Here is a 15,362-nt window from a genome sequence, read left to right as displayed (position 1 = left end):
TTCCTTTGCCAGTGCTTCTCTTTAATTTTAAAAACATGTCATTTATTCTAAAAGGAACCAAATCTATATCTTTTGTTGCCCACTGATACTTTATTCACCGAAATATTATTTTTTAGCACAATTTGATGACTAAGGATTTTTCTCCTTAAAGAAACAAAAAACCCCATAACATTTGCTTAAAACAAAACTAAAAATATAAAGATTCAGGGGCTTGGCTGAAAAATTAACAAGCAAAATATTCCAGTTTTTTAACTTGGCAAAATGTACTCCCTCCACAGCTCTGAAATGCCTGTTTGGGGAATTAAATGAGGTACACGGTACATGACTGTTCATGAATGACTTTTCATGGCAACCAGGGCTCATACTCAGAGCATCTGAAGCCTTTTATTTTTCAGGTAGGGAGGCACTAAAAATAGTAACTCAATCTGCTTCCTCTTCCTGGATCTGAAGAACAGAAATAATGAAAAAAATATCCCCAGCTAAATTGGATTTGCCAGAAAGCAAGCCTCACTAAATTAGTAACCCTGCATGAAATCTGGATTAATTTGTTTCATATGCAGACTCACTAAATTTCTAATTCTTTAGGCCCAATTGACAAAATCTAGAGTACTATTATAAGGATAGAAAGGGGAGTTGGAAATTCAAGGCAGTCACAGACCCTATGCCAGCTGGTTAACAAGGGAAGGATGCTGTTCTCCAAAACAGAGGTCAGAATCTGTACCATGGCTTGGTAAGCACTACCTTCTGCTCTTCCCCCATATTGTTCTTATGTCAAGGTAATTTTTTTTCTTATAATATCCTCAGGATTCAGAGTCTCACAATAGGAGCTAGTGGAGGCAGTCCTCAGTGTGTGGAGTTCATACGTTATAAATTATTTTATTTGAGCCCTATGGCTGTCATTAAAATAATCTCTAGAGCATGGGTTCTTAATCTTTTTTTGTATTGTGGGTCTCTTTTGGTAGTCTGGTGAAGCATTTAGGCCCCTTCTTGGAATAATGTATTTAAAAATTGAAGAAAATGAGGCGGCTAGGTGGTGTAGTAGATAGAGCACAGGTCCTGGAGTCAGGAGTACCTGAGTTCAAATCCAGCCTCAGGCATATAATAATTACCTAGCTGTGTGGCCTTGGGAAAGCCACTTAACCCCATTTGCCTTGCAAAAAACTAAAAAAAAATTGAAGAAAATGTTAAATTTCATTTAGGGGTTAGTGAAAATACAGATATAATTTCCCCCTTATCCAAATGTTATATAGAGAGAAATAAATCTATGTAAAGAAAAATTATTGTATTATCAAATTGCTGTTGTTGTTTGCTCTTTGGGTTTTTTTTTTGTTTGTTTTTATGCTTTGTTTTTTTCCAAGTCTGTAGGAGTAAGTGATTTGCCCAAGGTCACATAGCTAGGTAATTATTAAGTTTCTGAGGTCAGATTTGAACTGACTTCAGGGTCTGTTCTCTATTCACTGTGCAATCTAGCTATCTCTTGTCCTTTGTTCTTAAAAAGGACCATCACATCAGGAAAATGATGCCATGACATGCTAGTGAATTGGATTTAAGTGAGGGAGGGCTGTGCAAAGTCACTACTCTCAATTTTATAAAATATAAAGGCAGGATGATGAACAAAATCTGTGATGTCAAACTCAAATAACAAAGGTGACACTATATGAGGATTCCTATTGACTTAGTTTTAAAATGTATTATTATCTATGTTTTATTGTAGTTTGGTTTATTTTGTCAAATATTTTTCACATTTTAATCTGCTTTAGTAACACTTGGGAACTGTTGTGAGCCATGTGTTGGACACCTCTGAATTAAATAATCTCTAAGATTCCTTCTAGTATTTACATTCTATAGTTTTAGAAGGATGACATAGTATTCCTAGCTTTGTCAACAATTCTGTGACTTTGGTGTCTCTGGGATCACCAACTGTAAAATGAAGGTACTAGACTAGAAGATATCTTAAGAATCTTCCTCTTTCTCCACAAGAAAATAAAGATATTAGATGAAATTATCTTTAATATTCCTTTGAGGGCAGCTAGGTGGCGTAGTGGATAAAGCACCAGCCTTGGAGTCAGGAGTACCTGGGTTCAACTCCAGTCTCAGACACTTAATAATTACCTAGCCGTGTGGCCTTTGGCAAGCCACTTAACCCCATTTGCCTTGAAAAAAACCTAAAAAAAAATATTCCTTTGAGTTTTAACATTTTATGATAATTGTCTATGGGCTTAGATATGATTTGTTTGCCTCAATTCAGGGCCATGAAGGAAATGTCACAAAAGCAAAAACACATACATACACATACACACATATGAAGTTAATTTCTAACTGTGCTACCAATTATAATGAATAAAACAAATTTTTAGCAAAATCTGGACTAATAGCTTAAAAAGTAAAATTCACTGGTAAAAATACTTATGAGTCATTTAATAATCAAGTGTCATTGAAAATGTAGGCATGTCCTGAAACACACCAGAATCTCTAATGTTATGCTAGAATTTCATTGGGAACAGTCTAAGATTTCCCAGGACATACTGATTCTTTTCTGCCCTTGATCTGTCTATGAGATCCTCCCTATTCCATCCTGAACTCTCTGAGTTTCCCATTCGTGTGTTAAAATGGATGCCATAAAAGTGATCAAGGCCTTGGCTTACCTTGCTCCATCATCTCCAGCAGACCTTTTTTAATGAGTTCATCCCGACCTTGCCTTGTGGAGATCTTCTTTTCCAACACTGCACAACACACAAACACCAAGATGATTGGCAGTCAAGAGTTAATTCATTGCTAATGTTTGCTCATTGGAAAGAAATCAGTAGGGGATGATGAATTTTGAGTTCACTTAAAGCAAACAATGGGAAATTGACCAACCAAAAGTTTGCATTTAGTTCTGGGTCCATAATGACAAGGACATTTTACAAATTTTGAATACTTATTTGTTTAACAGTTCTGGGACTCTTCCATCAACTATTCTCTTTAAAATTGTACATATAGCACAACCAGTTAAATAGCATTTTGAGCACTCTTTCAACACTCCAACACTTTTTTTTTTTAAAAAGACAATTAACCCTCAATGATTTATTTGAAAGGCAAAAACTGTAGATATCTCTTCTATAAGCCAGCTGTTCTCTGGCACCAAAAACTCAATAGCTTACCAGCTAAGGAATGTAACCTTCTTCTGCCCCCTTCACCCTGATCTATGTTTTTGTGGTTTGCATTATCATTTGCTAAATACATTTCAGCACACTATTTATGTCAGACCTCAGCTCTAAGACTCTAAGTGTTTTCCCTCTAGAAATTCCACAAATAAATCATATATTAATAGTATTCAGAAAATTCAAAAGAAAGATTCTTAGCCAATAAGCCATTTCCCACCCATGAGCAGTTGCCAAATCTTGTCAATTACTCCTTTAAAAAAGTGCTCTTTCCTCTCTCTATCCAACAACGAAATCTGTTCTGCATGTGGTGACCATGTCTCTCTCAATCTCATCCTCTCTCCATTCCCCTAACTTCTCCCCCACTCTGCTCTCCAGCTGGCATTTAAAGGCTGTCACAAAATTATGTAATGTTATTTTTCTTTAATATTAAAATATCACCATTTCCTTTTTCAGAAAATCTTGTTACAAATTAATTTTTACCCCAGCACATCATCTAATGTTTTTGATTAGAGACTGTATCTAAGGTTTCATTGTTACAGGAATTTTGAATTTAGGTTGGCACCTTTGCTACAATGTAAAATCTTAGATAGCTGTGTAAGTGAATTGTCCAGGCTCATATAACCAATATATATTTAAAGTAGGTCATGAACCCAGATCTGAGTCTCAGAGCAGCTCCTTTCACTAGGCAGAAGCTAGGTGCATAGGGTAGTGCTCTGGAGTTCGAATCTGAAGATCTGAATTCAAATCTGACTTCCCTTACAAGTTATATGACCTTGGGCAACTTACTTAACCTCTGCCTGCCTCAATTGTGTTTAATTGAAATGTGTTTAATATAGAACCTGGCACATTATTAATGCGTATTCCCTTCTATGTGGGATACCATTAATTGTGGTTACAAATACACATATAAACTAACACTTGGTCCTAAATGCGAGAAGGTGCAGGTAACTTGCTCACCATTAAGTCTGGAAAGACCAAGATAGAAAAACAAAATGACTAAAGTCTTGAAAAAACATAATGAAAATATGGTATATCTAAACACAAAGCATTTTACTCAGGCCTACAGTATTCAATCTAGGAAGTACCTCTTGTTGAATTAATATTAAGAAATTTCCAGGGTAGCTGGGGCAGCTAGGTGGCATAATTGGTAGAGTGTTAGGCCTGGAGTTAGGAAGACTATTTCCTTGAGTTGTGTGCATGTCACTTAAGCCTGCTTCCCTTGGTTTCTTTATCTGCAAAATGAACTGGAGAAAAAAAATAACAAACCACTACAATCTCTTTGTCAAAAAATTCCATATGAAGTCAAGAAAAATGGAGCACACCTGAAAAATTACTGAATTGAACTTCCCAGGGTAGGAAGTTTAGGTAAAATAATAAATAATAAATAAATTGTAGAAAGGATAAATAGGAAATAAGAGCTCTATAGATTAATGAACTTACTAGAAAGAGATGGAATTTACATATTATTTAATTCAATGTCTTCTTTTTTCCCAGTGAGGAAACTGAATTTCAAAGAGATGCTGTGATCACTAAGCTCATACTACTGAGAAGATGCAGAACTATAACATCAATCCAATTGTGATTCCTAGTCCAATATTCTCTCCGCTACAGCAATCTACTTCCTCCAAACAATGAAATAAAATCCTAAAAAGCGTAACAGAGATAAGTATTGCATGGTAATAGAAATGTTGTATTGGACAGGTCATCTGATTAAATCAGGAAAGTTAGACTTGAGCTGTTCTATCCGCTTGCAATTTGGATGACTTTAGGTAAATTACTTAAAGGAAGTAATTTTCATCTTATTTTCCTTATCTATAAATTGAAAGGGTTATAAGATTTCTAGGGTCCCTTCTAGCTTTAACATTCTGTGAAAAATTAGGATGTTTGGGGCATGTTGCTAACCTCAGCCATGAAAAAGGCCGATCCTGCTTTCCCACAATGTATCCTTTGGTCTGGGCTGACCCAATGTACCAATTCTGATGCTTTCAAGGAGATTAAGATTATAACAAGGAGAGCAGCAAAGAGCTTTAAAAATGAAATATAGTCCTGCTAGACCTCAGGTAACTTTTTAAATATTGTGGCAGCTGACAACCATGATGATAAAAAGTGGGGGAGGAGAGCAGACAGAGAAAGTGTACTGCAGACAGTACCAACTATAAAAGGCAGCATGATAATGGTAAATATTGCATTTAGAGTCAGAAAATCTGGGGTAGAATCGCAGTTCTGTAAGTTAATAGCCATGTGAATATAGTTATGATATCATCTTTGAATATCAGTTTCTTCATCTATAAAAATAGAAGGGGAAATCAACCCTGTTCCATTTTTATAGAGTTATGATAGACAGAAAATGTCTAGCAAAATAATTTAAAAAATAATATAGTGTCTTTCTGAATCAGTTTGACATGAACTCAGAGATAGGTCAGTATAACCCAAACTTGAACTTGGATCCTTTCAACAATCCCTGATAAGGAAGCATATAGTTTTTGTTAGAAGACCTTGAGAATGGGAACTTATTACCTAGTAAGGTACACCTTACACTTTTGGATAACTCAACTAGTGAAGAAATTTCTCTCTATATAAAATTGAAATTTGTTTTTCTGACAATCTGCCAGACCTTGTGGCTTAGCAGAACATTTAAAGGACACTTTCATATGACACACTTATCACTCTTCAATTACATGAAGAAAACTTTCATGTTTTTCCTCAGCCTTCTCCAGACTAGTCAGCCCCAGTTCACCCAGTTCACAGTTTATTTTATGACATGCTCTCTTTGGTCCTCTCACCATGCTTGTTACCCTGATGGATCAATTCCACTTTGTTAAAGATCCTCTTACAATATTGAAGACCCACCTTAAGATGTCCAGAACTAAATGCAAAAGATAAGTCTTATTATAAAACAGCAGGACTGTTATATCCCAAGTTCTAAGCAACCTAACCTGAGATTGAACTAGCATTTTTGTTTGCTATGATTACACTGTTAACTCACATTGAGCTTGCAGACCACTAAAACTCCATTGGTTTTGTCTCATTTTGTTTTACTTTTTGTTATTGTTAAGAGGAGCTGTTTACTAACTACTCTATCTTATATTATAGTTGATTAAAAAAACAAACCAATATATGGGACTTTATATCTATCCCTATTAAATTCCATCTAATTAGATTAGCCTCATTGTTTTATCCTGTCAGAATCTTTTTGGATCTTGGTTCTGTCATCCCATGCTTACCATCCCTCCTAGCTTTGTGTCATCTACAAATCTGATGACAAATTAAAGTAAATGGTATTAATTAATAAGCAGTGACAGAGTTCAAGCAGTCTAATGAAGATGATTTTGTCTCCTTATTTCCTAATTACTTATATCCTCTTTGGTTCTTCAGAGAAGTAAAGAAAAGAGATTCTTGGGACTTCCCAAGGCAATATCCCCTAAAGCAATCATCTACAGAGACTGAGTCCAAAGGCTCAGTATAATTCTTATGAGCATCTTAGATAACAATTATGTTCCATAACTAATGATGATGTGGTTCAGAAAAGAGTAAAGGCTGGGGCACTCAATGATGTTTAGTTGTGAGTTGAGGTGTTTTCAAAACTGTAACTTTCCCTCTTAATTATCAAGCCTCTGTTATTTTTGACATCATGGCTCACTTTTGATAACAGAGGATTGATAATTTAAATCTCATTTAAATAGTGGAAAGAAAAGAGGGACAAAAATTCATTTACTCTGTCTAAACTATGTTCTTTATAAGACTTGAGTGAGTTTCCCTACTAGAAACAAATCTCATTATTTTATTATGAGTTTGCCCTCCCCTTCCCCCTTTATCGTATTACTTTTACCTGATGAAGTCTGTTTTAGTTTTTCATTTTTCTTTTTCCTCCATTTCCAGGGTTTAAAGATCCTGCCTAAAGTGGCCAGTTTGCTGTTCCTCCTCACCGGGGGAGTGCGAATCCCTGAGACCAGATATTCGGAACGTACTGCAGGAGACTGGTCCATCTCATCTAAAGAGGAAAAACCACAAGGGGGTTACTATCAAGTGCACAATATTTCTCAGGAAGTTTTATGGGGACTCTCTCACCCTGGAGATTTACAAAACCCACTTAAAAAACCCAGAAAACAGTTACTCCTTCCCCTGAGGAATAGCCCAAATCTTCCCTTGGGCCTCAAAGAAGTTATTTAGTTTTTTACTCTCTGGACAGCAATTATACCAACATCTAACATATAATTTGTTTACTTTAGTTTGTTTTTTTAATCTAAAAATTCCAATTAATTAAGACAAAGAAGAAACAAGGGTTTGAAAGTAAGAAGCAATGGAGAGTCTGTTTTTGCTGGTCTTAAACATAGCAAAATTGGATTAAAGATGGTTTAAATCCCATCTCTGTCACTAAGAAGACATTGATCTCTGACTTTCTGGGTTCATCTTTCACTATTTCCACTACCTTCAATCTGAGAGATACTATAATGTGGTGTGCAGTACAGTGGAAAGCATCTATTCTGCTACCAATGACAATTTAAGGAAAGTCATTTGACATCTCTGGGCTTCAGTTTCCTCATCTGGAAAGTGAAGAAGCTGAACTGAACAAACTCAAAGGTCCCTTACAATTCTCTCCAGCTAGGGTATTTTCTTCGTTTTGTTCTACCTCCATGAATTTGTTCATGCTATTCTCACTTCCTGGAAAATGCCACCATTGTTCATCACTTCAAAGTTAAATCTGATCTGTCAGTAATACCAAGATTAGTTTGCTTTAAGGTTTATAAACTACTCTATCTGCATGGTGGGTATAAATAGAGTACCACATATACAAATGTGTCCCGGAGGAAGTATATCTATGCCACTGAGAGCAAAAAAATGCCTTAAATTTATTTACAATGTGGTTCTATCTCTTCTACTGGACCATTTTAAAAATTCATTTTGGTGGTCACACACATAGATGCACATGTGCCCTCAAATTCATCACATTATCAAAGGATCATGGACTTTGAAAGGGCCAGGAACTTAGAACTCATTTAGTCTAACCCTCAATTTTTTTTTTTAGGATTTTGCAAGGCAATGGGATTAAGTGGCTTACCCAAGGTCACACAGCTAGGTAATTATTAAGTGTCTGAGGTCATATTTGAACTCAAGTCCTCCTGACTCCAGGACCAGTGCTCTATCCACTGCACCACCTAGCCACCCCTAACCCTCACTTTTAATTCAGCAGGCATTAATGAAATGCCTTCCATGTACTAGGCACAGTAAAAGGAACTTGGGCTATTCAAATATTCAAATGGATCTATGATTTCATTTATCATCACTCCTCTATCCTACCCAAACTGTGAGATTCTCATCCATATCCTCTTCTGTGACTGGCATGGATGGCCAACCTATAAGTTAGGGGGTGTCTCCAATTCCTCCTAACATTACAAGGGTACTAACTGGGCACTTGACATACCTCTTCTTTGGTAAATGACTAGCCTCTCTTATCTTCCTAGCTCATAAGTCGTTGGGATCATCTTTCGCTCCTATTCTTTGAAGTTGTTCATTGGTTTTGTGTTGTAGCCTGCTCATACTCACCACGTACTTCTTTATTGCTGTCTGTGTAATATTCATTTTCAATTATTGAGTGACTATTGTGTACCATGTATCACTGTCCTATAGCAAATAGACTACTGGTGTTATTAAAAACTTTCATTAAAAGTGGAGGTAGATCTTTTTAATTTCAATGGGGCTTTGTAATACAATAAAAGAGTGTCCATCCTTGAGAGGTTTATATTCTACTGGAAGTTAAGGAGAAGCTGAGGTACAAAAAGAGGATGAGCTGACTTGCTAAAAATCACAGATAGCAAAGTAGCACAGCAGTGTCTGACACATAGTAAATGCTTAGATAAATGTTTTATTGACTTTCTAACTTGAATCCAGGTCCTATAACTACAAATCCAAACCTCTTCATTTGGTCTGGAGTCTTGCACACATATAATTCAGTATATGTATTTAAGAAGCATTTGCCCAATGGCAGCTGGAGCAGGCAGGGTTAGACTGTATGAGAGTATTAAGGAAGGGAGAACAGACAAGGAGATAGGTACAGTAATAAATAGGCAAGGACAGGATGCCAGAGATGAACTCTGCCAGCTTTACCACTTTGCCAAGTCCTGGCATTGGTCATGGTGATTTTAGAACAATGTACAGAGAACACTAATGAACAAAGCATCAGACAGATTCCTGGGCATGTCTGGAAAACAAAGAAGGGAGGAAGCACTCAGCTGGAAATGAATATTTGTATCTGTATGCTTTGTTGCCTGATAAGCCAAGGAGGAAAGAATTCTGTGGATTCTGTTTACCTGGCTTAAAGATCCATTGGAATGATGACATAATGAAAGCTGTTATCAGACTTTACAGATTCTGCTCATTAAAGAGGCTGGCTTCTGAACCAAAGTAGGCAGGGAAAGACACACTCATTAGAGTGATCTGTACACATCCCAGCAGGTACAGCTGAAAATGGCACAGAGCTCCCTTGGGCATCTGACAAATGCTGAAATGAAGATGTTCACAATCAGTCTCTCAGCCCATTTCACAGATAATCAGCAGGGTACAGACTCCCTGGGAATTTGACTGAAGAAGGAAGCACAGTGTCTTCAGAACTTGGTCCTGCTCTGGGACTTGTACTGCCTGAACTGACCCATTTGCTCCAGGAATTTCTCAAGCATGCAAATGGAGATTTGATGCACTGGCAGATTTTTGTAAGGCCATGACAAACTACTGACCCAGGAGAGCTTTATTGAGAATTCCAGCATTTTTACAAATTGGTTTACATGCTTCTACACAAGTCATTGATTCTCAGGGCATTTGCATGTGGTACCAAAGGTATCCACCTCTGTTTTGTTAGTGAGTACATCTTGGTACCTCAGCCTAATATCACCCCACATGGCATAGTAGCCAGAGTGGTTCTGAATCCTACCTTAGATGATGGCAAACTATATGACCCTGGGGAAATCCCTCAATTTTGCTAAGTATCAGTTTCCTTATCTTTAAACTGTGGATAATCATCCATTTCAGGGGGGTGAGTAGGCCAGCCATCTCTTCATTTTGTATTCAAATTTGGACTTCTCCATCCTGTCCCAGCACTGAGCACCTATTCCCAGTCCTCTTTTTAGCTTCTTTTTAGGTATCCCTTTTTCATATTTGACTCCCAATGCTTAGCACAATGGCTGACACAGAGTAGCTCCTTAATAAATGTTTATTGACTACCTGCCTCACATTTTTACAAGTGAGGAAACTGAGGCCCAGGGAGATTCAATGACCTGCCTAAGGTCACAAAGGTAGTAAGGAACAGGACTGCTGGTCGAGGGAGAACCTACTGTGGTAAAAGTTACAAACTATTTTAATCTATGTAAATAAAAAATATTTTAATTTTGGGCTATGGAAATAACTTGATACACATTTATTGTGAGATGTAAATTAGTTTTTATATAGATATATGTATATAGATATATGTATATATTTTTGCTGTTCATCCATTTTCAGTTATCTGAATATTTGATTCTTTGTGGTTCATTTGGAGTTGTCTTGATAAAGATAATAACATTGTTGATCATTTCCTTCTCTAGCACATTTTATAGATGAGGAAATTTTGACTTATCCATTGTCACACAGCTACTGTATAAAGCTTGATTTGAATTCAGGAAGATGATTCTTACTCTAGGCCTGGCACTTTATCTGCTTTGTCATATAGCTGCCATATACACACATTTGTATGTGTATATAAAATCAAACTATAAAGCATTACATAAATTTTAGTTATTATTATTTTTTAATTATTACCAGGAAGACTATGATATATCTAAACTATGCTACAACAAGCCAGAAAGATAAACTTTCTTGTCAATCCCACATAACTTCCTCAAATTGACACACACATCTTATAATTATCCCTTTCTTGCATCTAGCAATCAGGCATTGGGAAAAGATCTTAATCAAGTATGTTTTACTTTTGTAACTTCCCAGTTCAACAATCACCTAAACACTTATTTATTAAACTCTTATTATATACAAGGTATTGGGAGTCTTCCTCTTTAAACTGTTCAGCTGAAACTCATAAACTCACATAACATCATATAACCTGTGTGATGCTGAGCTAGTCACTCAATTTCCCTGGGCCTCAGGTTCTTCATCTGTAAAAATGTAGGAGGTTGGACTAGTTATCATATGTTTTCTTCCAGCTGGGAATTTATGATTGTAAGAATAATGTAGATTGGTGGAGCATTTCACACACATGATCTCAGTTTATCTTCACAGTCCTGGGAGATAAGGATCAATTTACAGCTGAAGAAACTAGGGGGAAAAGGAGGTTAAGTGACTTGCCCATGGTCACATACTAGAAGCTGCCAGAGTTTACACTTCAGTGCAATAGTTTTGGAGACCAAGGAGTTCCTTCCACACATGGTAAGACATTAAAGAAATTTTTGAGTGAAGGGTTCCTATAGATTAGGGAGGGAAAAAAATAATAAATCTAGACTGAGATTCAAAATGTCCCAAACTCAGACATCCAAAAAAGAAGCACCTCAAATATTTACATGCATTTGAAGACTCTCCAATCTCTTGACCTCTACTCTTGATTTCTTTTAATGTCTATTTTTTGCTATTTCCTGGAGAGCAAGATCAAAAACCAATAAATTCTCACGTAACCTGTAACTTCAAAAGTGCCTTGTTGTGAAGTCCACAACCAAAGGTCCATAGCATTGCCAATCCTCCAACCAACCCTGTAGGGTTCAGGTCATTTCTAATCTCTGGTCAGCATATCAGATTTTCCAATTGTCATGTTATTAGACTTGCTGTCAGATTGTTGTTAGGGTTTATATTTTCTTACTACTTAGGTGTTTGTACTAGAGATTTCCTAAAAAGAAATGAGAAAGTAGAAGTCTGATTTATTAGACTTAGTTCTTAAAGCATCAAAGTCTATTTTTCCTCCCATCCAATGATAATAGAAAAAAAGGGCATTGTCTCCCAAGTACCTATCAAAAGGCCAAATTATTCTCTAGGTTTTTGCAGTCTTGGTTATGATGAGTGAGGGCAGAAAAAGGTTATTTTAAACATGAATCCTTTCATACAAAAAGTTTCAGGCAAGACTTGTAAAATCAATACCGCTACAAAATAAGGGCAGTTGACACTGTTCCCAGAATACACAATCCTGGGAAGCAGTATACTGGCACATTAGGAAAAGAGTGACAGAAGCCCTGGTAGCATTTCTAAGAACTCAATCTGGTCAAGGCTCCTTTTGCTCATGGTCACCTGAATCTGATGATTACTCGGATATTACTGAAAACTCCTTTCCAAAGCTTAGGGAGTTCAGCTAGAGCTCCTAATCCATACAAGGTACTGGAGTCTTCTTCTTTAGACTACATTTGGTTGAAACTGAAAATATCTTATTGTTCTTTTCCTTTTCTTTGAAACCAAAGAACAAGTATATATATATATATATATATATATAATAGCTCCTTAATAATGTAAAAATGCCTCTACCTAATAATAATAGCTCACATTTACACAGCACTTTTAACTTTACAAAAAGTTTTCCTCAGAATTTCCCTGGGAGGCTTGTAGAATCAAGTTGATGCTCATTTTCTAGATGAGAAAATCAAAGCTAATCTAGTTAATCAGTCTATAGTCTACACAGCCCACAGAGAACACCAAAAACAAAAACAAATGACAACAAAGAGTCCAGCAAACTCTACTCTTCTGTTTTTTCCCTAACTTGGCTGGAGATCTGCTGCTTCTAATAAAGCATAATGATCTCATTGCTGAGTTCTGAGAGGTGATACTTTTTATCAATAAGATGGAGTGACTAAAAAGCACGATCACCAATATTCTGACCCAAACATTCACCCATGAGTATGCAATTTAATCACATGAGCTAGGCACAAAACATCCATTTATAGATTGGGAACTGCTGATGTCTCTCCCATTTTAAGCATATATTTAAATGGTATATGGTGCTGTATTTCCTAAATCCGGTTATATCATGTATTTCCTGTGTCCTTGGACTTATCCTTGTCTCAGTTTCCTTACCTGTAAAATGAAGAGTTGGGACTAAATGGTTTCCAAAATTCATTTCCACCTTGGAAAATAACACACTGTGGTTTTTATTATAAAAGATACGAAAAGTATTATGGTTAATAAGGTTATTTTATATGCCATTCATAGACTATCAGTTTAAAAAATAATAAGATTATTAAACTTGGACTAGAGATTGGAGATAGATCATGCCATTATTTTGCATGTGGAGAAGTAGGTCCCAGATTGTGGAAGTGATTGTACAGGATGGTCAATATCAAGAATTGGCTAGTGATAAAGTTGCAAAGGAAATAGAGCTCACTGATCTAGAGCCAGAAGAGACATCAGAAGTCATTTACACAAACTTCTCTCTGTATTTCAGATGATGAAACTGAGATCCAGGTAGCTTAAAAGACTTCTAACTCTCAATCCATTACATTATGCCATATCTCCAAAACATAATAAAATAGATACTAAAAATGATAGAATCACATAGTTTCTTTTAACCAACATTTTTTAAAAATAAAAGTTTTATTGATATATATTGTTTTTGTCATATTTACCTCCCCCAATTCCATATAATAAATAATATTTTAAAGAAAAAACAAAAGGGGAAAAGTTCATCAAAATGATCAATATGCTAAATATCTGAAAATATATGCAAAGTTCTTCCAGTTTACAAAGGAATGGGGTTTAGGGGATGTCTTCTCAAGCAATGCTTGTTCTTTGTAATTTTGTAACATTCACTTTTATTGATTTTTGGTACTTATTTGTTCCATCTGCAATGCTATACTTTATAATAAATTTCAAGTTTAAAGGGTCACAAAATTTGGAGTAGAAATAAGATCACTGGGAATCAGGATATCTCAGTTTATATTCTTATTCTGCCATTTACTAGGCAGAAAAAGACATGCCCAAAGCCAAAGTCAAATTTGAGTCAGAAACTGATCTTTTTATTTTTTAGTTTTATTTTGTGATACATATATTCAGGCAAACAACTCAAAAGACATTGAACATTGCCCAATTCCTTTTTCTACAGTACATGCTATCTTCCCACCATTGACTTAAAGGAGCTTCTGCCATCCAAGTGACTAACATTGGGACAAATCAGAATGCTTTCCAAGAAACTGTGTCCACTATATAGCAGGTGTTCAATAAAACTTTGTCAAGGAAATAAGAAACTACTACTCCCCTATTTTATGAGAAACATAAATCCTAGTTCCCAGCTTCAAAAGTAGATTTTTCTTTCTATCTTGGTCTTTTCTGTGAGGTAATTTAACTCAGTCTATGGGTCTAGGAAAAAGAAAGTTAGAGAATTTAAAGGTTGAAGGAGCCTTAGATATTGCCTAATTCAACTTCTCAAATAAATGAGGAGGGTGAAGTCCTAAGAGGGCATTTGCCCATGGGCACACACACACACACACGTAGCACATAGGGATTGAAAGCTAGATCCTAATTCCAAATCTCATGCCTTTTCTACTTCCCCATAGTTTTAGCACCCTAATATTTGTATAAGGGAAATGACTAAATATGGAAGCCTGACTCTCTTGCCTGCAGTATTCCTGCAAGGAAAGCTTTTTATTTATACTCATGCAAGTTTCTACTTCAAAAGAAGGAAATTTCAAACTGAATTAAGAATCATGTAAGAAAATAATCCAATTCAGTAACCATTTATTGAACAACTACTGTTCTAGGAATTGGGAATACAAAGAGAAAAAATGAAAAAAGGCAAATAATAGGAGTTAAATAAATTTTCTAAGAAAATAGTTCCTTTCATCAAGAAAACCATACTGTAAGATATGGTGGTTGGTGAAGATAGAGAATGAAGATAGATAAGATTACAAACACATACATAACATACACAAATCTCAAAAATCTTAATGCATTTTCAGGTTACAATTCAATATGCTTATGTTCATTTGAGGGAGATCTAACACTTCTGGGGATTAGAACATGCTTCCCAAAGGAGATAATACATGAATTGAATGTTGAAGGAAGTTAGGAATTCTAGGAGGCAGATATAAGAAGAAAGTATATTCCAGGTAAGGGGATGATGATTAATTTTTTGTTTTTTTGGTTATTTTCTTAAAGAACACCAAGACATGTGGGGGCAGGGAAGTGGGTGATGCCAAGACAAGAATATGAATTAAATTTGAGTGAAGGGGTGCTGTGCTAAAATCACCAGTCTCACTTTCTCCT

At 35.9% G+C, this 15,362-nt stretch overlaps 1 protein-coding gene across 4 annotated transcripts in view; it reads right to left on the bottom strand.

The window, feature by feature from the left end:
- PHACTR3 (phosphatase and actin regulator 3) overlaps positions 1-15,362 on the bottom strand; it is a 319,965-nt gene that overhangs the window by 134,416 nt on the left and 170,187 nt on the right. For all 4 annotated transcript variants that reach the window (XM_074210374.1, XM_074210373.1, XM_074210376.1 and 1 more), the window contains exons 2-3: positions 6,976-7,137; positions 2,646-2,723 (exon numbers count right to left, since the gene is read on the bottom strand). In XM_074210374.1, the coding sequence (XP_074066475.1) occupies positions 2,646-2,723; positions 6,976-7,137 (240 nt within the window). The remainder of the gene's footprint in view (positions 1-2,645; positions 2,724-6,975; positions 7,138-15,362) is intronic.

Source organism: Macrotis lagotis, chromosome 1 (genome assembly GCF_037893015.1).
Source record: "Macrotis lagotis isolate mMagLag1 chromosome 1, bilby.v1.9.chrom.fasta, whole genome shotgun sequence".
Taxonomy (NCBI): Eukaryota; Metazoa; Chordata; class Mammalia; order Peramelemorphia; family Peramelidae; genus Macrotis; species Macrotis lagotis.
This window is presented reverse-complemented; position numbering and strand designations above follow the sequence as displayed.